The sequence below is a fragment of the Elephantulus edwardii genome, unplaced genomic scaffold (genome assembly GCF_000299155.1).
Source record: "Elephantulus edwardii isolate Elephantulus edwardi_28Jun2011 unplaced genomic scaffold, EleEdw1.0 scaffold00131, whole genome shotgun sequence".
In the NCBI taxonomy this organism is placed as follows: Eukaryota; Metazoa; Chordata; class Mammalia; order Macroscelidea; family Macroscelididae; genus Elephantulus; species Elephantulus edwardii.
In genome coordinates this window covers 8974271-8996502 of record NW_006399881.1, presented here as the reverse complement: position 1 = coordinate 8996502, position 22232 = coordinate 8974271, and the positions used below count along the sequence as shown (strand labels likewise).

The following is a 22232-nucleotide window of genomic DNA, read 5'->3' as shown; positions in this document are numbered from 1 at the left end:
TAAGTAACAGGCTTCTGAAAAAGTCTATGAATACTAGAGGAATACAGATAGTTATAGTAGTGTAGTGGTAAAGCCCAGATTAAAAGTCAGTCGAAATGAGGAAAAATATTGACATAAATATGTTAATAACTGGGACATGGAATGAACATAGCTTGAATGTTGAAAAACTAGAAATTATGGAAAATGAAATGGAATATATGACATACTAGGCATTACAGACATGAGATAGACCAGCTTTGGCCACTTTGAATCAGATAATCATATGGTATGCTATAATGGGAATGAAAAACAGAAGAATGGTGGTGTATTCATAGTCAGAGCTCTCTGAAAGGATATCTTTAAGTCATTCTATTAAATATTTCAATATTATCAAAATTCATGATTTAGAAGCATTTCTAGAAGGAGTATGCCTAGGTTCATTATTCTTGGGCCATCAAATTTCTTAACATACATTAGGAAGCAATGAGATAACTCGTTAATAATATGTCTAAAACGGTATGGGCAAAATGTTCCATGAACAAGAGAAGAATTATAACAGGATATAGTGCAATGAACACCTCATTCTGTATGTAACAATTCTGCCTTAAGGCTACCCTTTAAACAACTCTATTATGAACTTTGAGAAACGACAGTTGACAGCAATCAACAACACTGCTTAGTTATCATTCTCAACCCGAAGTATTTCTGCTCAGAGAACCATTTTTAAAAATATTATCATAAAAAAATTTTAAAAAAAGTATTATCATAAATAGATACTTCAAGTTATCAACTACACCTGAAATACCAACCAGTTTCTTGAGTTTAAGGTTCAGCTAAAAGGACAAATAAGGTAAAACAGAAATCAAAACAAAATGTTCAATAAGCCCCAAGAGGGGGAAAAACATAGCAATGAAAAAGCACCGAAGTAAAATATTATCCTGTTCAAAAGTCTGGCTAGGGCCAAGTAAAACCCAAACCAGTGTCAGAATAAATTCTGATTCAAGGTGATGCTTCAGGACAGAGTAGAACTGACCTCAAAATCATCTGATAAGCAAACTTTAGCAATCAAGTTACTAATACTGTTCCACTGAATCCTGAAGAACTCTATCCACAACAGATAGAATATTTGTATAAGGCAGACTTGTTTAAGTTCTGAAGAAAGCTCATTCCAGCAATAGTAACAAAATTCAATAAAACATAATCTGGAGGACAGTATGCTGAGTGAAGTCAGTCAGTCACAAAAGGATCATTACTGTATGAGTCTACTTTTAGAAAGGGTGCTCTGCTGGCCTTCTGGTAAAAGCTATGCTACAATCCCAAAGGCACATAGGTTGAATCTACCAGCTGCTCCATGAGAGAAGGATGGGCATCTCATCCCGTGTGATTTACTGCCTCTGAAAACTCACTTGCTGTTGCTAAGTGCTGTCGAGGTGAGCATGACTCATAGTGATCTATGAACAAAAGACCTGAACCCTGTTCTATAACTATCATCGTTTCTCTAAGTTCATAGAGTTTCCAGAGGCATGCTGTTTAGGAAGTGGATGGCACTCCTGCTTCCAAGCCTGTCTTAATCTGTGAGCTCCACAAAACACTGTCAATCATAGATAACAATTATGGCATTTTATACACCATAGCACAGTGTGCAGCATCACAGCAACTCCAAGTTACCTCAGTAAAGCAAACTGATAGACCAGTGCTGTACTACTTAGAAGGATGTTCATCCCAAACACAATTAACATCAGGCCAGACGGCACCAAAACCCACAAGAGGGTCAGTTATGAGTCCGTTCTGACTCCATGGCGAACAATATTTATTACAAAAAGATAAGGAAAGGCACACATGAACAAGTCTAAGGGAAAGAGATAATGGATTTTTTTTCCTTAGTCTTCTTAATGATACAGGTAATTCTAGCATTATAGTTTTCTCCAGATGTTTATCTCAGAATCTTAGCAAGATCATAAAGTCTTATCCTTTATTTGAAACATATTACTATTTTATTTCAAGGGAGATAGATGGACAATCTTCTATGTGATTTACTGTCTCTGAAAATATGCTGGAGGGTCAGCTATGAGTTGGTTCCTACCTGACAGTACATAATAACAGTGTTTTATGAAAAGCTTACAAATAATCTACCATCTGTAGTTGATGTAAACATAAAATAGACAACTAAAGTATTATGCTAAGGCCAGGAAAAGCTCCTACAGTAGTAACTTGAAAAAGCTAGACTTTAAAAATATTTAAAAAGGCATCAGAGAGGATCACTTCTAGAATGGCATATTAAGAACCTCCAAAAGTTCATTCCTCCATGGAAGAAATGAAAATATTAGCAAAAATTGTCAAAATAAACTTTTTCTAAATGTTGAAAAATAAAGGTCAGTAACAACCCAAGGACTGTTTATTCACGAAAAAAGTCCAAATCTGAGTAAGAACAGAGAGCTTTGTGACATTTTAATTTACTCTAATATCTTCTCCCTAGTTTCACAGTAGCCTTGCTCTAAGTCTTCATGGAAGCAGACTGCTTCCTCTTGCTCATAGCTGATGGATTTGAACTGCCAACATTTTGGTTAGCATATGAATGGTGAAACCATCGTATTACCAGGGTTCCAACTATAGTAGCTATGAAAATCAGCAGTTGAGCAGTCACTGGAGAGTGAACAAAAGATTTGAGCCTCCTCAAAAGCCTTATTCCCAGTAAATTGTCACTACCTAATCTTTCTTACAACAAATTAAAATAGCTCCATTCTTGGGGCTTTTAAAAAATCTGAATCAGAGCTTAGCATATATGAACAGTACTCTTTAGGCATCTATTAAAACCAATCAGCAATTGGTTCACTGTTGGGTACTGTTGAGTCCACTCCAACTCATTCTTTAGTTGCATGGTATTCCATAGTACCAGTTCATTGACCCATTTAACCAGGTGATGGGCATTTGAGTTGTTTCCATTTCTTTACTATTGTAAACAAGTGTGTTTATCTGTTTTTTTCACAGGTCTTATTTCTTCAGGCTATATATCTAGTAGAAGGACTGCTGTATCAAATGGTATTTCTATTGCCAACTCTCTAAGAAAATTCCAAACTGTTTTCATAGTGGTTTCCAGATTAGCAGCTAAGAAAAGGTCAGTGTTATGAATCTACTAGCTGCTTCATGGAAGACGTGGAATCTGCGTCTCTAAATTACAGCCTGGGAAACCCAAGGAGGCAGTCCTATGCTGTCGGGCAGGGTTACATATGAGGTTAGCCTCTTCATGTATGTGCACTTTAGCTAGCAAGGAACGTCAAGGCATCACACCTTTCTTTTCAAAGGGATTCACTGGGTAGCTATACTACAAGGGCAAAAGTGGAAAGTGGGTTCCAGGTAAAAAAATGTTTATTAAACCAGAGAGGGGACTAATAAGGTTCTGATGCTGTGTAGTATCATAGGAATAGAGATGAAGGAATAGATAAGAGACATCAGTGAAGTAAAGGAGACAAGGTAGGTCAAGAGAAAAGGATTAACTTAAAGAGACGCTAAAGCTTCACATTTGAGTGGAATGCGACAACCTCTGGTCTTAAATAGATAGCACCTACACACAATCCCTGTCATGGTCAGCAGACCATGGTTAATCTTCATGAATCAGATAGAACTGAGATAACTCTCTCTCAACACTTTCAAAAGCTTTTTTAATTCAAAGACGAACAGAAAGCAAGCACTCTTTGGTTCTGTAGGACTACACTACACTCACCCTCTTATTTAGACATCAGTTTGAGGTTCTTGTGGAAGAGGTGCAATCACCGCTCAAATGTTAAATACCAACAGATCATTCACTGTCTTCTCTCTCAATGACAGCAACAAAAATCTTTGTAACTTTAAAATATATAACTGTGTGATTTAATCATCAAGAAATTATTCTTTTACTTTTCAAAGAGAAGAATGAACTGGAGGGGAGGGGTGGGCAGGGAGAAAAGTGCAACAATGAATGAATGGAAATCCAAAGTCTCTGTGAGTTCTCATTAAAATTAATAATAAAAGCATAAAAAATTTAAAAAAGAAATTATACATAACCTATTGGTTTTGATTCTCAATTTCATTATGAACACAAGCAATTATTCTTCCATTCTACATAAAGTATTTATATATTATAAATTCCTGTTGTTTATAGGGTCACTATGAGTTATACTTGATGAGATGTGACCTAACAAAAGTACATTGTGACTAAAATGTTTACTGTTAAGAGGACACAACAATTCTGAATTAAAGATCTTCATATTAATTACAAAATGTAAGATACAATGGAAGCACAGTATGAAAATTTTCATTTCCTCTCACCTGGTTTATCATTTTCATTCTTCACAGGGCTATGAATATTATTCCTGTAAGAGCTAAAAGGCTGGCTACTCAAAAGATTATCACATTGCAAGCTCTGACAGAAGGTCTCTAGAAAGCGAAGAGCAAATGATGCGCTGTTCACTGGAGGAAGCTGGACAGAATGATTTTCCCCATCAAAGGAAGCTAGGAAGGGGGGAAAGGTGATGGTCAAACTCAACTCAGAAAGATGAGAAAGCAACAAACACTAATAATAAACACATCAAGTTTAAAAATTTATTAAAAGTCTAATTTGTAGGTTTTTGACTTGTAAAGGAAATAATTTTTTTTTTCTTCTGGTGATTTTACAATCATTCATATACACCATTTTTCATGGAGTGGCATCCACTTCCTAAACAACATGCCTCCAGAAACTCTATGAACTTTGATAAATGTTGATAGCTGGAGAGGAGCTTCATAGGGTCACTATGAGTCATGCTCAACTCAAAGGCAATCAAGAACAACCTTGTATTTTATATAAGGGAATAATCCTAAATTACACAAATTGCTTTCATCAAAACACAATAGCCTGTGTTGGTAAATGCATTCCCATTTAAAAAGAAAGCGAATGACATTAGAAACCCATTGGTCTATAATAATAGTCCTTTCAAGTCCAAACATTCCATGGGTACAAATATGTTATCTAACTATAGAATCATGGAAGCCTACTGTTGAATGACTCAAGTCACAATTTTAAAGCTTCTTCTAGATCAGTTTTGTTCTACAAAAATAAAAATTTATTATCAGCCAAGATATACTCTGTATAATGAACTTACTATGGCCTATAAAAGAGATAGTTTCATTAATTTACTTACAAAGTAAAATGAAACTTTACAAATCAGAGTTAAAAGTCCATGTATTCAGAAATGCTGAAATTGTAAATATAAACGTTTATATCAATATAATAAACATATTGTATTACAGTTATTATAATAGAAAGATTATAAAATAGATAAGCAAAAAAAAAAAATAGAACCTATTGCCATCGAGTCCAACTGTAACATCTAGTAACTTTACTGTAGTTGCTGTGTGCGGTGGAGTTGGAACCAACCCATAGCTGACCCTTTAGTGGGTTTTCAGAGGCAGTTAATTGCATGGGAGATTGCTCATTTTTCTCCCTTGGAGCAGCTGGTGGATTTGAACTGTGTGCCTTTGGGATTACAGAACTTTCTTACCACTAGGCCACCAGAGCTCCCTAGATTGCTCCATAGGACTATTAATTTGTGATAGGAATAGATTGTCCCATTTTTTCTCTCACAGAGCTGCTCCTAGATTTGAACTGCTACTTGCCCCTCCCTCTTAAATTTATTTGTATTTAAGTTAAAGTTTACAAATCATGCTTGTTTTTCATTCAATCATTCATGCACAGTTACCTGATCGATTGAATGGAAGAGATCCATATTTATTCCCATTCCCGAGAAACTACAATTTCATTTGATTATTCATTTATTATTATCATTTGTGTGTGTGTGTGTGTGTGTGTGTGTGTGTGTGTGTGTGTGTTCCGTCAAATTGGATCTAACTAGTACAAGAGATTGCCTTGCCCCTCCTTCTCCAGCAGAGCATCAGGTGAATTTGAACTGCATACCTCTGGGATTGCCGTGCAGCTTCTTGCCACTAGGCCACCAGTCATATACCTATTTTACCATTAGTTATAAAAGATGCCTATAACTGAGGATGTTCTGGTGGTCTAGTGGTAAGCAGATGCATTGGCATCCCAAAAGTATATGATTTGAATCCACCAACCGCTCTGTGGAGAAAGATTAGCAATCTTCTCCAGTTGCCTCTCCTAGCAATGTGGCCAAAGTATGTGAGGTGAAGCTTTATCAACTGTGCTTCCAAGGATAACTCTGGCTGTACCTCTTCCAAGACATATCTGTTTGCTGTTTTGGCAGTCCATGGGATATCCAGCACTCCAACAGCACAACTCAAAGACATCAATTATTCTTTTGTCATCCTTATTCATTGTACTGCTCGCAGATGTATAACAGGTGACAAAAGACTATGGCCTGAATCAGGTGCACCTTAGTCTTCAAAGTGACATCATTGTTTATCAATAATTTAAAGAGGTCCTTGACTACAGACTTTCCCAGTGCAATACATCTCCTGATTTTCTGACTGCTGAAACCAAAGGTGTTGATTGTGGATCCAAGATGAAATCATGGACAGTTTCAATTTTTTTCTCCATCTATCAATCATGATGTCGCCTATCTGTCCAGTGGTAGAATGTTTGTTTTCTTGATGTTCAGATGCAATCCATATTGATGGCTGTATTTTTTCTTTTTAAACTTTCATTTCATTCTGGTTTACTTATAAATTCCGTATACAATATTTTTCAAACCGGATCTTTCACATTTCCTTAACTCACCCCTCCCTCCACTCATCAAATTGTGCGACCCTATGATTATGCCCTCCACCCATCCTCACCCCTCTACTCTCACCCTCCCTTCCCTTTGGATCCTCATACACTTTTCTATAATAATGGTCTTATACAATATTAGTCCTTATGGAACTGAGTTAGTTCGCTCAGCATAATGTTCTCTAGTTCCTCCCAAGTTAGGAAGTAATTTACAAACTGATTACTCCTGCGTGCTGCATAGTATTCCATTGTATTGAATGTACCACAACTCCTCAATCCATTCATTTGTGTTGGACATCTGGGTTGTTTTTATGTTCTTACGATGGTGCTATGACCACTGGTATAAAAGTCTCCATTTGTGCTTCAGTTCTCACTTTCTCGGGATATATTCCAAGCAGCTGGTTCATATGGAATTTCTATGTTCAGCTTTTTGAGGAAACGCCAAATGGCCTTCCAGAGTCATTATATCATTTTACAATCCCCCCAACAGTGTATAAGAGTTCCTATCTCTCCACATCCTCTCTAACATTTATTACTTGCTGTCCAGTTAAACTTTGTCACTGCTACTGGAATGAAATGGTATTTCATTGTGGTTTTGATTTGCATCTCTCTTATTGCCAGTAATTTTGAGCATTTCTTCATGTGTATGTTGGCCATCTGAATCTCTTCTTCTATGAAAATTCTTTCCATGTCTTTTGTCCATTTTGTAATTGTGTGATCAGTCTTTTTCTTGTGGAAGCCCTGTAGGACTCTGTAGACTTTTGATAGGAGACCCTTGTCTGAAATGGTATAGCCAAATGTTTTTTTTCTCAGTTAGTAGGTTTTCTTTTCACTCTGTTGGAAAAAGTTTTTGATACGCACAGAAATTTAATTTTTAGAAGGTCCCATTCATCAACTGTATCCTCTCCAGATTGTGCATTTTTGGCTGTATTTGGCAGTCTCTTTATACCATACCCCAGGCCAACTAAGTTTGATACCAGTTTATCTCTGATTAACTTTATGGTTTTGTACTTTACTTCCAAAGTCTGTATTCTTTGATCTTCTGCCCGTTCATTCCCCTAATTGTCTAAGACATTTTTATACTGAGTAAATTGCATCAGACTCATTGCAAAATGAATCAGTTTGGGAGGATGATGAGCTGCACTTTCAGCAAACAAGATTGTGTGATCTGCATAAGTTACTGATGAGTCTTCCTGGGATCCTGATGCTACACTCTATTCTTTATAGAGTTCAGCTTCTCTAATTATTTGCTCAGCATATATCCTGAATAGGTATGGAGGGCACCCTTCTTCATTTTAAACCATGCAGTGTTCCCTTGCTCTATCTGTACAACAGCCTCTAGTCTAAGCATAGTTTTCATGTGAATAAAATTAAGTGTTGAGATTCCCATTCTTCTCAATGTTAGCCATAAATTGTTATCTTTTGCATAGTCAATGAAGGAAAATAACATGTTTCTGCATGGTCAATAAAGCATAAATAGACATTCTTCTGTTATTCTTTGCTTTCAGTCAGGATCCATCAGCAATGATATTCCTGGCGTTATGGCCTCTTCTAAATCTAGCTTTAACGTTTGGTGTTCTCTATGTTCTGTTCTAGCTGTGTTTCTTTTTTTTTTAATGATCTTCAGCAATATTTTGCTTGCATATGAAATTAATGATACTGTTTGATAGTTTCCACATTCTGTTGGATCACCTTTCTTGAGAACAAGAACAAATATGGATCTCTTCCAGTGAATCAGGTAACTATAATCCAAATTTCCTGCCACAGATTGTTGAGTGCATACAGGGCTACATCTGTTAACCGAAACAAGTCAGCTGGTATCCCATCCATTCCTGGGGCCTTATTTTTTGCCAATGCCTTCAGTGCTGCTTGAACTTCTTCATTACCATTGGTTTTTCGTCATATGGTACTTCCTGAAATATTTCACTGTCAGCCACTTCTTTTGAATACAAGGATTGTGTATATTCCCTCCATCTTCTTTTGATGCGTCCTGGGTCATTCAAGATTTTGCTCATAGCATTTCGAAGTACTGCAACTTGAGCCTTGGATTTGTTTTCCAGTTATTTCAGCTTGAGAAATTCTGAGCAAGTTATTCTCTAATTCCACTTCTCTGCATATTTTTATAATATTTTGCTTACAGGAAGCAATGGAAGCAGCATTTTTTTATCTCTTCTACTCTCTGACATCAGCCAGGCCTTGAGCATGGCTTGTGGTAGTATTGCGTAGTACTCTACTATAGCTTCTTTATCTGTTAGTCCACTGTTGGACACCTGGGTTGTTTCTCTTTACTACTGTAAATAATGCTGCAATGAACAAGGGTTTGCATATATTTGTCAAACCACCAATATTAGCAAGAGTGCTTGCCTTCTTCACACCTAAAATCAAATATGGAGAACTTTCAGAAAGAATTATATGCACCTACCAGTTATCACTTCTCCTCCACGATGGTCTGGCTTAAGGAATCCAAAAACGGTTTTAGTTTGAAGGGCACAGTCCACACAGGCCTGCACAGTCCGTCGGAGCACAACATTCACGGGGCCAGGGCCGAAGTGGTCAGGCAGTTGTTGGATTCTCTTCTGATCCAGGTGAGGACCAGAGTTTCCATGTTTATTTACATAGACACAGACTTGGGGAAAATGAGTAAAAAGATGTAATAAACCGAAATTTGTTAAAAAAAAAACTGTGAAAACAATAGTTACTATTTCCAATTCGCTATTTTCTTCAAAAAGAACTGAAATCATAATTACTATCAATGATCATTTCTGCTTCCTAAAATATGTATGTAAAAAGTTTTCACATTTGAGTAAATATATTAAATATACAAAGAGAAAATTGAAATGCTTATTCAATTTCCTCCAAGTAAAAATTACACATTTTAGTAATATAAGAATGTAATTTTTCACATATTCTCACATTATATAAAATGGCATAAAGATAAGGCCATGCCTCCCTAACAGTTAGAATCCACCAGGGGTTCCATAGGAAAAAGATGGGCAATCTCATGTGCGATTTACAGCCTCAGAAGCCCAATGGGGGAGATACATGTTTGATATAGAAACCCAACTCAGCTCTGAGTTGGCTCTAACACAATGGCAATGGAGTAAGTAAATTATGCCCACAGTATAAGAATTTTCTTTCAAAATCAATCATGCTTGTACATTACAGTTTAGAGTGGATTTACTGTAAATCACCAATATTGTACTTTCTAAAGTAACCAAATAATTTAAGGAATATGTCACAATAAGTTAATAACATAAAGAATTTTAACTAATTTTAAGGGGGGGGGGAAATGTTCTTTCTAGATATAATGAAAGGGAGCTCTGGTGGCCTAGTTGCAAGAAGGCATGCTGATTCAAAACCACCAGCTGTTCCATAGGAGAAGGATGGGCAATCTCTTCCCATGTGATGAAGTGCTTTTGAAAACCTGCTGTGTACTTGATGGTACACAACAACAGCATATATGCTGAGGCTCACAGAAGTAATTAAAAAGAAAAAAGCTCTTTCCTAGCTCTGGCCGCCTAGTGGATAGGGAGTTGCAATGCCAATGCAAAGGTAAGTAGTTCAAATCCACCAGCTGCTCCACAAGATAAAGATGGGTAATCTCCTTCTATATGATTTGCAGTCTTTGAAAACCTTCTAGAAGGTCAGCTATGAGTTGGTACTAACTAAACAGCAATGAGAAAATAAGCAGTATAATAAAAGCATATGATATAGAAGCAATTAATCTATATTCACACAAATACCAAGATTCAATAATTTTTCCTCACTGAGAAAAGCAAATCAGCACGCAACACAACATGAAGGCACTGTAGTCATTCAAAACTCAGCCAGCTGTGCTGACAGCATGGGCAAAGTTCTACTGAATACAAGTGATGCTAAGCCAGGATTTCAGTATTTTATTGTCCTTGCATTATACTTAGTTTCCGACAAAAAATAAAAAAATATTTGTTTTCAGTCTTTTTTAAAAAGTAATTTTTATTTTTTAAAAAATATAAATTCTAAGTTCTTTTTAGTCAGGGAAGAAAAATTTGGGGGAAATGTCCAGGAACTAGAAGCGCATAAGGGAAGTAAGGATATAGGAGAAGCAGAAATAAAACATGCTTTAAAACAAAGGAAGATATGTACAGAGAATTAAAAAAAAAAAAAGAGAAAGGTTTATTTCACTGAGTCTGTGTTGCTTCAAATTCTTCACAAAGAGGTAATTTAAAGTCACCATGCCCCTTGACAGGCAAGGACCTGTTAAAAAGAATATTCTAGTAAACCATTTATAAAAAAAGTTTAAGGTAGCTTTAAAAACTCAGGGAATACAAAGACAATATAAATGCAAAAAGAGATAAATGGGAAACAAGTACAGATGTGGTAAATATGTAAAATTTTCTAAATCTTACTGACAAAGATAAAATACTCTTAGGGTACTGACTTTTCAAGTGACTTGTCTATTTAAAGAGACTGCTATTCGTGAAATATAATTTGAACACTCCTAACTTCAAAATAATATAAACACTGACACTAAAAATGTTTATTCTTATCTCCCTCCCCTTCATTTCCATGACCTCAAAGACACTGAAAAGAACACAGGGTAAAAATTATTTAACAATCTTTTAAAATATTGGTTTACCTGTAGACATCACTATTTTAGATGTCCCAGGAATGGCATCCTTATCATATTGAGGATTGCTATGGTTACTGGTCACCAAATTTACACAAGTTGCAGATGTAGAACACAAAGCAGGAAGACTTTTTTCCTATTTAAAAAGAAAAAAACCCCACAAATATATATTAGCTTTAGAAAAATTCCTAGGTAAGGAGGTCTGAGAAAGAAAACAAACAGATTCATCCTGGAGAGGGTTAAACCAGCCTGCTCCTTGGAGGCAAGGATTCTGGGGCTTCGTCTAACATACTTTGGACATGTAAGGAGGGAGAGGTCCTTGGAGAGGGACATCATGCTTGGGAGGGTGGAGGGACGGCGCAGGAGGGGAAGACCCTCTATGAGATGGATTGATTCGGTGACTGGGGTAATCGGGATGGGTGTGTCAGACGCAGTGCGACTGGCACAGGATAGAGCAAGGTTTACGGCTGTTGTACTTAGGTTCCCTATGAGTCGCAAGCGACTCGATGGCACACAACAACAACAACAACAACAACAAGGTCTGGAAATCAGTTGCATCATTGGTCCATAAAATTACTATTTATCAGGAATCCTCAGGGTTGAAAAAGCATGTGTCTCACACACTATAGTCCTTCCTTTCAAGAGGCTTAAGGGCTGTCCAGGTGAGTAGGGAACAAGCTGGAGGATGAAATTTCCATCCCTACCCTATATGCTAAATTATCACACTTTAAGTAAAATAGCTAATTCTGTAAAACCTGCTTTCTATTTTGAGTTTCTGGGTAAGACAAGTTTGTGGGGGTTTTAGGCACTGCTAAAGAAAATTTGTAAATTTCTAATGTAAAACAAACAATGACAGAACACAACAAATCAATAAGGATAGAACTTGACTTTATAAAGTTTTCTTCACTGTATGCCTGCATTTCTCCATATTATATCAAGAACTCTGGGAAAATTACAAGTGGTTTGCTTAAGTCTATATAATAACTATGGAACCAAATGTCTCTGGGCACTGGTGAGTTCTGCTTATTTTATACCAGCTTTAGGGGTTTTCTGGTAGCTCTACTTTCAAATACTGTCCAATATAACAGAAGGGTCTTTTGCCCCAAGAAAAAGTACTAACAGTGAACATTTAAAAGGCACGACAGAGAAAACAGCAGGATAACATCCAATGTTGTTTGATGCTTCTTTGTTTAAACAAATGAATGTTATTCACAGTATTCCAGTAAATCCTGTTATTTTCAAGTACTGAATTACAGTTATTGTGGTGATAAAATTTTTTTCTTTCAGCATTTTAAGCCTAAAATTCTTTGATACATATAAGATGTCTACATTATCATGGAAAACTGAACAAAGGTAAATTTACTTAGAAAATATGCTTCTATACATCTCTGATTAGGAGAAGACCATGATGACAATGGCAGTCTTTGGCAAGTATAATTCTTCTAGTTCAAAGACTTTCTGAATAGCTAAACTATGAATGCAGTAGTATTGAAACAAGGATGCAGGAAACTCGATGAGAATGTTCACAAGGATAAAATAATAAAGTCAAAGAGAAAAGTGAACTGAAATATTTTTTAAAACAAAACCACTTTGCTATTTATACATATACACATTGTAACAGTCTCTGCCTACTCCCTCAAAAAAGCTGTCCTCAAAATGAAAAAAAAAAAAAAAGGTTGTGGTAAAGAGTAAAAAGAAACAATTTGGAGTTATTTACTCATCATTATACCAATTTATCAAAAAATCTTTTCTAGCAGTTAGAAAATCTGCATTAAACACATGTATCAATCAATAAAAAAACAATAATTCATTTAAAATCCTCATCAAGAGCTTTTATTACTTTTAAGTAGCTTATTTTTAATTTTTAAAGAATACCTATTAATTTACATTGTTGATGTTATGTGCTGATTGAGTCAGAATTGACTCATAGCTGACCCTCCAGTGGGTTTTCTGAGTCAGTAAATTCCAAAGGGAGTTACTGAACTGCCCATCTGGAGCAGCAGCTGGTGGAATAGAGCCATGTGCCTTTGGGTTGGCACTGCAGCTCTCCTTACCACTGAGTCATCAGAGCTCTCTATTAATTTAATTTACATTAAAATACACTTTAAAAATGCTTCTGACTTTATACTTGGAGTATATTAATTTTTACTTTTGAATTTTATTTTTGAAATTTTCAATGTTTTAAAAAATATCAGTATTTTTAAAAAGGGCTTTTAAAAAAAATTTTTTTAAGGGTGCTGTCCTTCTAGGCCTGAGTTAGTTCACTTAGCATAATACTCTCCAGTCCCTCCCAAGTTAAGTAGTAATTTACAAAATCATTGCTGTATGCTGGATGAGTGAATGTACCATGATTTCTCAATCAACTCCATTGTGGTTGGACATATGAGCTGTTTCCATGTTCTTGCTGTGGTGAATAACACTTGTAGAATGTGTATAAGGAACCATGGGGGGTAAGAAGGAGCAAAGGGGGGATGGGCAGGGGGCATCATCACATGATTACACAATTTGATGGCTGGAAGGAGGGGTGAGTAAAGGAAAGGGGAAAGATGCTGTGTGAAAAACAACGTATACAAACTTTCTAAGTAAAACAGTATAAGATAAAAATTTTATTTAAGCAAAAAAGGGCACTTGTACTGTTGTTTTGTTCTGTGTTAGTTAAAACAAAACAGATATTTGTTTAACCATATATACTGAGTCACTGTATCGGAAAGAATTGGCAGACATAGAAGAATGTCATGAAACAACATATGAGCAAGAGTTTACGGTGATGAAGGAAGAAGTTCAAGCTGCTTTGAAGCAAACAGCAAAAAATAAGTCCACAGGAATATACCAATTGACATATTTCAGCTAACAGATGTTGCCCTGGACGTGCTCATCAAGTTGTGCCAAGAAATCTGGAGAACAACCACTTGGCCAACTGACTGGAAGAGATCTATATCTGTTCCCATCCCAAAGAAAGGTGACCCAACTGAGTGTGGAAACTCTAGAACAATATCATTGATTTCACATGCAAGCAAGAGTCTCCTGAAGATTATCCAAAAACAACTGGAACAGCACATCAGCAAAGAACTGCCAGAAGTCCAGGCTGGGTTTAGAAGGGGTCGTGGTACTAGGGATATTGTAGGTGATGTTAGATGGATCTTAGCTGAAAGCAGAGAATACCAGAGGAATGTCTATCTGTGTTTCATTGATTATGCAAAGGCATTTGACTGTGTGGATCACAACAAGCTGTGGCTGACTCTGAGAAGAATGGGAATCCCAGAACACTTGATCATGCTAATGTGAAACCTATACTTGGACCAGGAGGCAGTCGTCAGAACAGAGCAAGGGAACACTGCATGGTTCAAAATTGGTAAGGACGTACGCCAAAGATGCATCCTATCTCCATACCTTTTCAACCTGTATGCAGAACAGATTATCCGGGAGGCTGGGATCTATGACGAGAAATGTGGGGTCTAGATTGGTGGAAGATCTATCAACAATCTGCGTTATGCAGATGACACAACCCTGCTTGCTGAAACTGAGGAGGACCTGAAGCACTTGCTGCAGAGGGTCAAGGACTGCAGCCTCCAATACGGATTGAGGCTCAATGTCAAGAAGACAAAGATTCTCACCACTGGGCCAACTGGCAGCATTAGGATGGATGGTAAAGAGACTGAGATTGTTCACAGCTTCAGTTTGCTTGGCTCCACAGTCAACACTCTCAGCACCAGCAGCCAGGAAATTAGAAGATGTATTGCCATGGGAAAGTCTGCTATTAGGGACCGCTCCAAAGTACTGAAGAGCAATGGTGTCTCTTTGGAGACTAAGGTGCGTCTGATACAGGCCATGGTCTTTGTAATCACTTGTTATGCATCAGAGAGTTGGACAATGACTAAGGAGGATAGATGGAGAATTGATGCCTTTGAGCTGTGGTGCTGGAGAACAGTATTGAGAGTACCATAGACTCCTAGGAAAACAAACAGATTCATCCTAGAAAGGGTCAAACCGGGCTGCTCCTTGGAGGCAAGGATTCTAAGGCTCTGACTAACATACTTTCAACATGTTGCAAGGAGGGACAGGTCCTTGGAGAAGGACATCATGCTTGGTAGGGAGGAGGGACAGCGCAGAAGGGGAAGGCCCACTATGAGGTGGATTGCTTCAGTGATTGGGGTAATTGAGATGGGTGTGTCAGAGACGGTGCGATTGGCACAGGACAGAGCGGAGTTTAGGGCTGTTGAACATAGGGTCACTATGAATCACAAGCAACTCGACGGCACATAACAACAACAATTAGCTAAAAAAAACAGAAATTTGCTCCATATTAGCTAAAACAAAACAAATATTACCCTCATTTATATCAACTTGCCAAGCTCAGAAGTGTTTAAAATAATATTGCTGAAATTTAATGCAGCCTCAACAGATCTGGGAAAGGATGCCTGGTGGCAAAATGGTTAAGCACTCGGCTTCTAATCAAAAGGTCAGCAGTTCAAACTCACCAGCTGCTCCAAGGAAGAAAGATATGGTAGTTGGCTTCAATAAAAATTACAGTCTAGGAAACCCTAGGGGGCAGTTTTAACTTGTACTAGTAGTTAAACTTAACTTCGTGGCACAAACAACAACAGATCTGGGAAGGTTCAGATTCATATACTTTCAATCTCTCTATGCTTTTATTATTTATAATGCATTTCTGTGAAGTCAATAGGTACTAAAGTTTTTAAGTTTACAAGCACCACCCCGCAATCAAAACAACTAATAAAAACCCAACTCAATGGCTATGCAAAGAAATAAATAACTTATATATCTTTGCATATTCCTAAAGGTTCTCACTATAAACTTTACAAAATTCTCAAACTATTTTACAAATAAAACACGACACAGACTTAACATACAAATCAGAGAGCAGGAAACAGCACTAACCTTTTGTCCTTTTTTCTTTGATGTGTTATTTTTAAGAAAACTGCCCTTTTTGGAGATTGAAGTCTGTCCAGGTGGTTTAGTCCGACCCAATTTCTTGACCTGCTGTGTTGGTGATGTTGATTCAGTTTTCTGTGGAGACTGCATTGAACGTCGGGTCACTTTGGAAGGGGAAGATTGTGTTTTTGCTATATTTTTTGTAATAAAAACTGAGGCAAAAGAAACACACACAATATCAATGTGAATTCTATACTGAAGTCATTATCTTTTTATGAGTCAAAAGAAATGTAACTCAATCTTTAAAAGCATCCCCAAAGGTTATTCACTGAATGCCATTTAAAATAAAAGTATCATTTAAGATAGGGTTTTCCGCCCCTTATTGCACATTTCCCCCCTCCCCCACCTCAGCTTCCCTGCAATGCACCCCTTGTTCCATATTGTCATACATATAATGCTAAAAGTTGTTGTTGTTGTTGTTAAGTGCCGTCAAGTCGTAGACAACTCTTAGAGACTCTATGAACGAAAGACCTGAATACTTGTATCACTTCCATCATTTTTCCACGTTCATAGAGTTTCTGGAAGCAAGCTATTTCAGAAGTGGATGCTACTCCTGCTTCCAAGCTTGTTTGAATTGGGAAGCTCCACCAAACACTGTCCACCATGGGTAACCATTATCACAGTTGACACACCAGTGTCACAGTGTTTAGCATCACAACAACCACGAGTTACCTCAGCACAGCAAATGGACAGGCCAGTACTATACCACTTAGAAGAATGTTTGACCAAAAACAATAGAACCAGCAAACAAACCTCTGTAGAATCCGGCTGCTGCAGATGACTTCCAAACTGGAAAAGTACCATTTAAAGTTAAGTTTTAAATATCTTAAGATTTCATATTGTCAGAAAAAAGTCCAATTCTATGGAGTACTATGCAACAGTAAAAAACAATAATTTGTGAAACATTATACAACATGGACAAATCTAGAAGACACTATGCTGAAGAGAAATAAGTCTTTTACAAAAGAACAAATACTGTATAAGATCACTGTTATAAAAAGTTAAAGAAAGGTTTACATACAGAACAATCAATCTAGTATAGTTACAGGAAGATGACTGAGGGGGAATAGGGGAAGTAGAAAACTGGTAAGACAATGATTATTTATTATTATGGGTGATGTATTGAACAATGTGGAATGAATGGATGATCAGAAATTGTGTATTGTAATTAATGTTGTGGGACAAAATTTTTTGGTGGCTTACAAGGGAGCTCTGGTGGCCTAGTGGCAAGATGCTGTGCTGCAACCTCAAAGACGTGCAGTTCAGGTCCACCAGCTACTCCATGGGAGAAGGATGGGCATTCTCTTCCTGTGAGATTAACTGCCTCTGAACACCTGTCAGAGGGTCAACTATGGGCCAATTCCTACTCAGTGGTACACAACAACAACTCTATGTACTCTTCAGTACAGTTAAGAGTCTCTTCTGAAACTGTTTACCCATCAACATAGAAAAAAACAGTGAAGTAGTTACCCTGTAAGCCTCTTGGTTCCATCTTTTCAAAGGCTAAAGAAATTCTCTACTCTTGATCCTGAATGGCTAATATACTAGTTTCTGTTAAAAAAAAAACACACCCAAACAACCCCAAGCCTAAGCCCAAACCCACTGACATAACTTCAGTCTCAACTCATAACAAATGTCTTTCAAAACTCATAACAAATGTCTTCAAGTTTCTGAAGCTATAAATCTTTCTGAGAGAAGACTATCTTTCTCCTGCAGTGTGCCTGGTGGATCTGTACTTTGACCTTATACTAGCAGTTTGATATGTTACATCATTATGCCACCACTAACTCATTGCTACTGTGCTGGAATCGACTCACAGCTGGCCCTCTAATGGGTTTTCAGAAGGCAACTAACTACAGAGAAGGAGACTATCCATTTTCTCCCCATGGAGCAGTTGGTAGATGTGAATTATGCCACTAGGGGTCCTTAAATTCCTATAAGTACAACTAATAATAAAGATGTATATACAATATGCTATTGTTGTGTTCTGTTGAGTCAGAATTTACTCACAGCTGACCCTTCAGCTGGTTTTCAGAGGCAGTAAATCGTATGGGAGGAGACGGGCCATCCTTCTCCTGTGGACTAGCTGGTAGATTCAAGCTGCATGCCTTTGGAATTGCAGCAGAGCATCTTACCATTAGGACACTGAGCTCCCTTTATATAATATTGTTGTTGTTATGTGCCGTCGAGTCGTTTTCAACTCATAGCGACCCTATGCACAACAGCCCTAAACCCTGCTCTATCCTGCGCCAACCGCACTGCCTCTGACACACCCATCCCAATTACCCCAGTCACCGAATCAATCCATCTCATAGAGGGTCTTCCCCTCCTGCGCTGTCCCTCCACCCTCCCAAGCATGATGTCCCTTGCCAAGGACCCATCCCTCCTGGCAACATGTCCAAAGTATGTCAGACGAAGCCCCAGAATCCTTGCCTCCAAGGAGTAGCTTGGTTTAATCCTCTCCAAGTTGAATCTGTTTGTTTTCCTGGCAGTCCATGGTACATTCAGTACTCTTCTCCAGCACCACAGCTCAAAAGCATCCACTCTCCTTCTGTCCTCCCTAGTCATTGTCCAACTCTCTGATGCATAACAAGCGATTGCAAATACCATGGCCTGTATCAGGCGCACCTTAGTCTCCAGAGAGACATTGTTGCTCCTGAGTACCTTAGAGAGGTACCTAACAGCAGACTTTCCCATCGCGATACGCTTTTTGATTTCCTGACTGCTGGTGCCAAGAGTGTTGACTGTGGAGCCGAGCAAACTGAAGCTGTGAACAATCTCAATCTCTTCGCCATCCATCCTGACGCTGCCAATTGGTCCAGTGGTGAGAATCTTTGTCTTCTTGACATTTGAGCCTCAGTTCATACTGAAGGCTGCAGTCCTCGACCCTTGGCAGCAAGTGCATGAGGTCCTCCTCAGTTTCAGCAAGCAGGGTTGTGTCATCTGCATAACGCAGATTGTTAATAGATCTTCCACCAATCCTGATGCCACAATTCTCCTCATAGAGCCCAGCCTCTCGGATAATCTGCTCTGCACACATGTTGAAAAGGTATGGAGACAGGATGCATCCCTGGCGTACACCCTTCCCAATTTTGAACCATGCAGTGTTACCCTGCTCTGTTCTGACTACTGCCTCTTGATCCAAGTACAGGTTTCGCATTAGCACAATTAAATGTTCTGGGATTCCCATTCTTCCCAGAGTCAGCCACAGTTTGTTATGATCCACACAGTCAAATGCCTTTGCATAATCAATGAAACACAGACATTCTTCTGGTATTCTCTGCCAGATCTGTTTATACTAATTACTTAATAGCCCAATCAATTCAAACCAGATAGTTTCAACAACTGGCCAGGTTACATTTATGTTCTAAATAAAGTAAAATAAAATAATTTTATTATTAATCTGTTAATTTCATTACTGTTGTGTACTGTCAAGTTGGAACCGACCATAGCTGACCCTATGGTGGGTTTTCAGAGACAGTTAATCGCAATGGACGAGACTACCCATTCTCCCACGGAGCAGCTGGTGGCCTCAAGCCATGTGCCTTTGGGATTGCAGCACAGCTTTCTGCCACTAGGCTACCAAATAAATTTTATATAGTCAAAACTGCTAGTGCTAAGTAAGAAAAAAATTATAGGGCAAATTTTATGAATGCAACATTTACACACTTATGTAAAAACCAGTGCTCTCTGTGAAAATCAAATAATTTTATTTTGAAGGCTTCATTTTATAACGTCAAACCAAACTACTTCTTTGCTCTCCCTACACTCAGAGGCTGTACAGCTGATTTGCTACTTATTAATTCTTTGTGCAGCCTTCTAAAGTTTAACTTTCTATAGAAAACTTTTTTATGCTTTCTATAGTTTAACAACTCAAGAGAAGGGACAGCCTAACCTCAGCTGCCAGGCCAAACCGAGGATCACTTAACTGGCACCATCATTTTGCCCTTCATTACAATATTCTAACTACTTAGAACAGTCTTCTTACTTCATTACCATCATCTACTCCACATTCCAAGTTCATTTCTACTTTCTTAAATAACTTAGGTAATCTAATTCACTCTATTCTTACAGTTTTCTTGTCATTCTCCCCAAAATGGAATTATCTATAACTACAGAAGCTTCAATCAATATCCTGACTTCATTAACAGAGATTTCAGTTACTCGCTGAAAAGTTTTACGCAACAATTTCCAAGATTCAATCAACTCTGTCCACTTTCTTTTTATTTTTTTTGTCCACTTTCTATACCTCTAACTTTTTATCTCCTGATATTGATATTTATTCTCATTATGCCATCTAGCCACAAACTGCCTCTATTTTCATCCAATCCATTAGCTTTCTTCTGGATTTACTTATTCCTCTGCTAAAGAGATATCTAACTGCCCACTTTCACCAACACCCCTCTAACAAGTAACCCTCCCTTTACCATTCTGTGATCTTTGATCATATCCAGCATGTCAGTTCCCACCAATTTGGTCCTGAGTTATAGGATAAAAGTTAACAAGAATTTTTTTCTGTAATAAGCCAGATAATAAATATGTCAGGCTTTGCAGTACACAAACAGTCTCTGTCTCGTATTAATTTATTTTCTTTATAGCTCTAAGAAAATATAAAACTATTCTTAGCTCAAGAGTTATGGGGACAGCAAAAAAGTCCATAAGCCATCAAAACTTGCAATTTGCCAACTCCTGCTACAAAACACTAGGATGCTCTGTTGTTATAATTTCTGATTCATAATGACCCCATGAGGGAGCACAGGTGGGTACTAGAGTTGTGCTGCCAACCTAAAGGTGGCACCTCTCTGGTGGTTCAACTCTACCAGAACTCTGTAGGAGAAAGACCGGCAGCCTCCTCCCATGTGATTAAAGCTTTCAAGAAACCCAGTGGAGGGTCTGCTATGAGTTGGTTCCGACTCGACAGCAATGAGTTTCCCTGCCCCTCCATTAGGCCACCTCTTTTTCTGTCCTTTAACAGTAACACAAACACAAACTATTAAATTCACTCTTCTGAGTCAAGGAGTACACGCTGGGTTTTGTTGTGTTGTATTGTTTTTTTTAAGTAAAGGCCAACAACATTATGAAATTTATGTGATACTACACCAGACACTCAGTCAATGGGGTATCTCTGATGACAGAGGAAGTCTTGGAATTTTAAAAAATCTGATGGGAAGTCATGCTTTTAAGGAGAAAACCTTAACAAGTACAAATAAATATATGTTGCTAAAATTTTTCAGGCTTGAAAATGAAACCTTATTGAATATTTATTTCTAAATTTTAGTTTAACAAATATATATTTCTAGAAAAATGGCTATTGCCAAAAAAACCCAAAAAAATATATATTTCTGCTGATTCAAGCAGGCATGTTATCGTTAGAAGAAAGCGTTTGCCTTCTCTAGACTGTGAATGACACTGTTATGTGCCATTGAGTCGCCAGCACACACAATTACTACAGAAAAGGAAACAGAATTAAGAGAAATAACTGTTTCTAGTTACTGTTATATATTTGCTTGCTTGGTTTATGCATGGTTGATTTCAAGAAGAGCTGAAATAGTTAAGAGATACAGGATCTCTGGTTTCAAGAAGAGCTGAAATAGTTAAGAGAAAAGGGATCTCTGGTGACCTAGCAGCAAGATGCTGCACTGCAATCCCAAAGACATGCAGTTCAAATCTGCCAACTACTCTGCAGGAAATAGATGGTCAGTCTCCTCCCATGTGATTAACTACCTCTGAAAACCCACCAGAAGGTCAGCTAGGGGTCAGTTCCGACTTGATGATATACAACAACAACAAATTTATAGCTCGCTTTGAGCCAAAAAGACTTAATAAAGATATGATTGGTTGCTTACTGTTCTCCAGATTTTTCCACTCACCATCTAGTAGATTAAGCATATAATCAAGAACCAATGGTGATGAAGTAAGAAGTTGAAGCTGCACAGAAGGCATGAGCAAAAAGGCCACAGGAAGCAACAGAATACCAATTAACATGTTTCA

At 37.7% G+C, this 22232-nt stretch overlaps 1 protein-coding gene across 1 annotated transcript in view; it reads right to left on the bottom strand.

Moving 5' to 3' along the window:
- The window catches only part of SCML2 (sex comb on midleg-like 2 (Drosophila)), a 93763-nt gene that overhangs the window by 5623 nt on the left and 65908 nt on the right, over positions 1 to 22232 (bottom strand). Inside the window, exons 6-9 of the mRNA XM_006893831.1 lie at positions 16188 to 16393; positions 11298 to 11424; positions 9102 to 9305; positions 4285 to 4467 (exon numbers count right to left, since the gene is read on the bottom strand). Of these exons, the coding sequence (XP_006893893.1) occupies positions 4285 to 4467; positions 9102 to 9305; positions 11298 to 11424; positions 16188 to 16393 (720 nt within the window). The remainder of the gene's footprint in view (positions 1 to 4284; positions 4468 to 9101; positions 9306 to 11297; positions 11425 to 16187; positions 16394 to 22232) is intronic.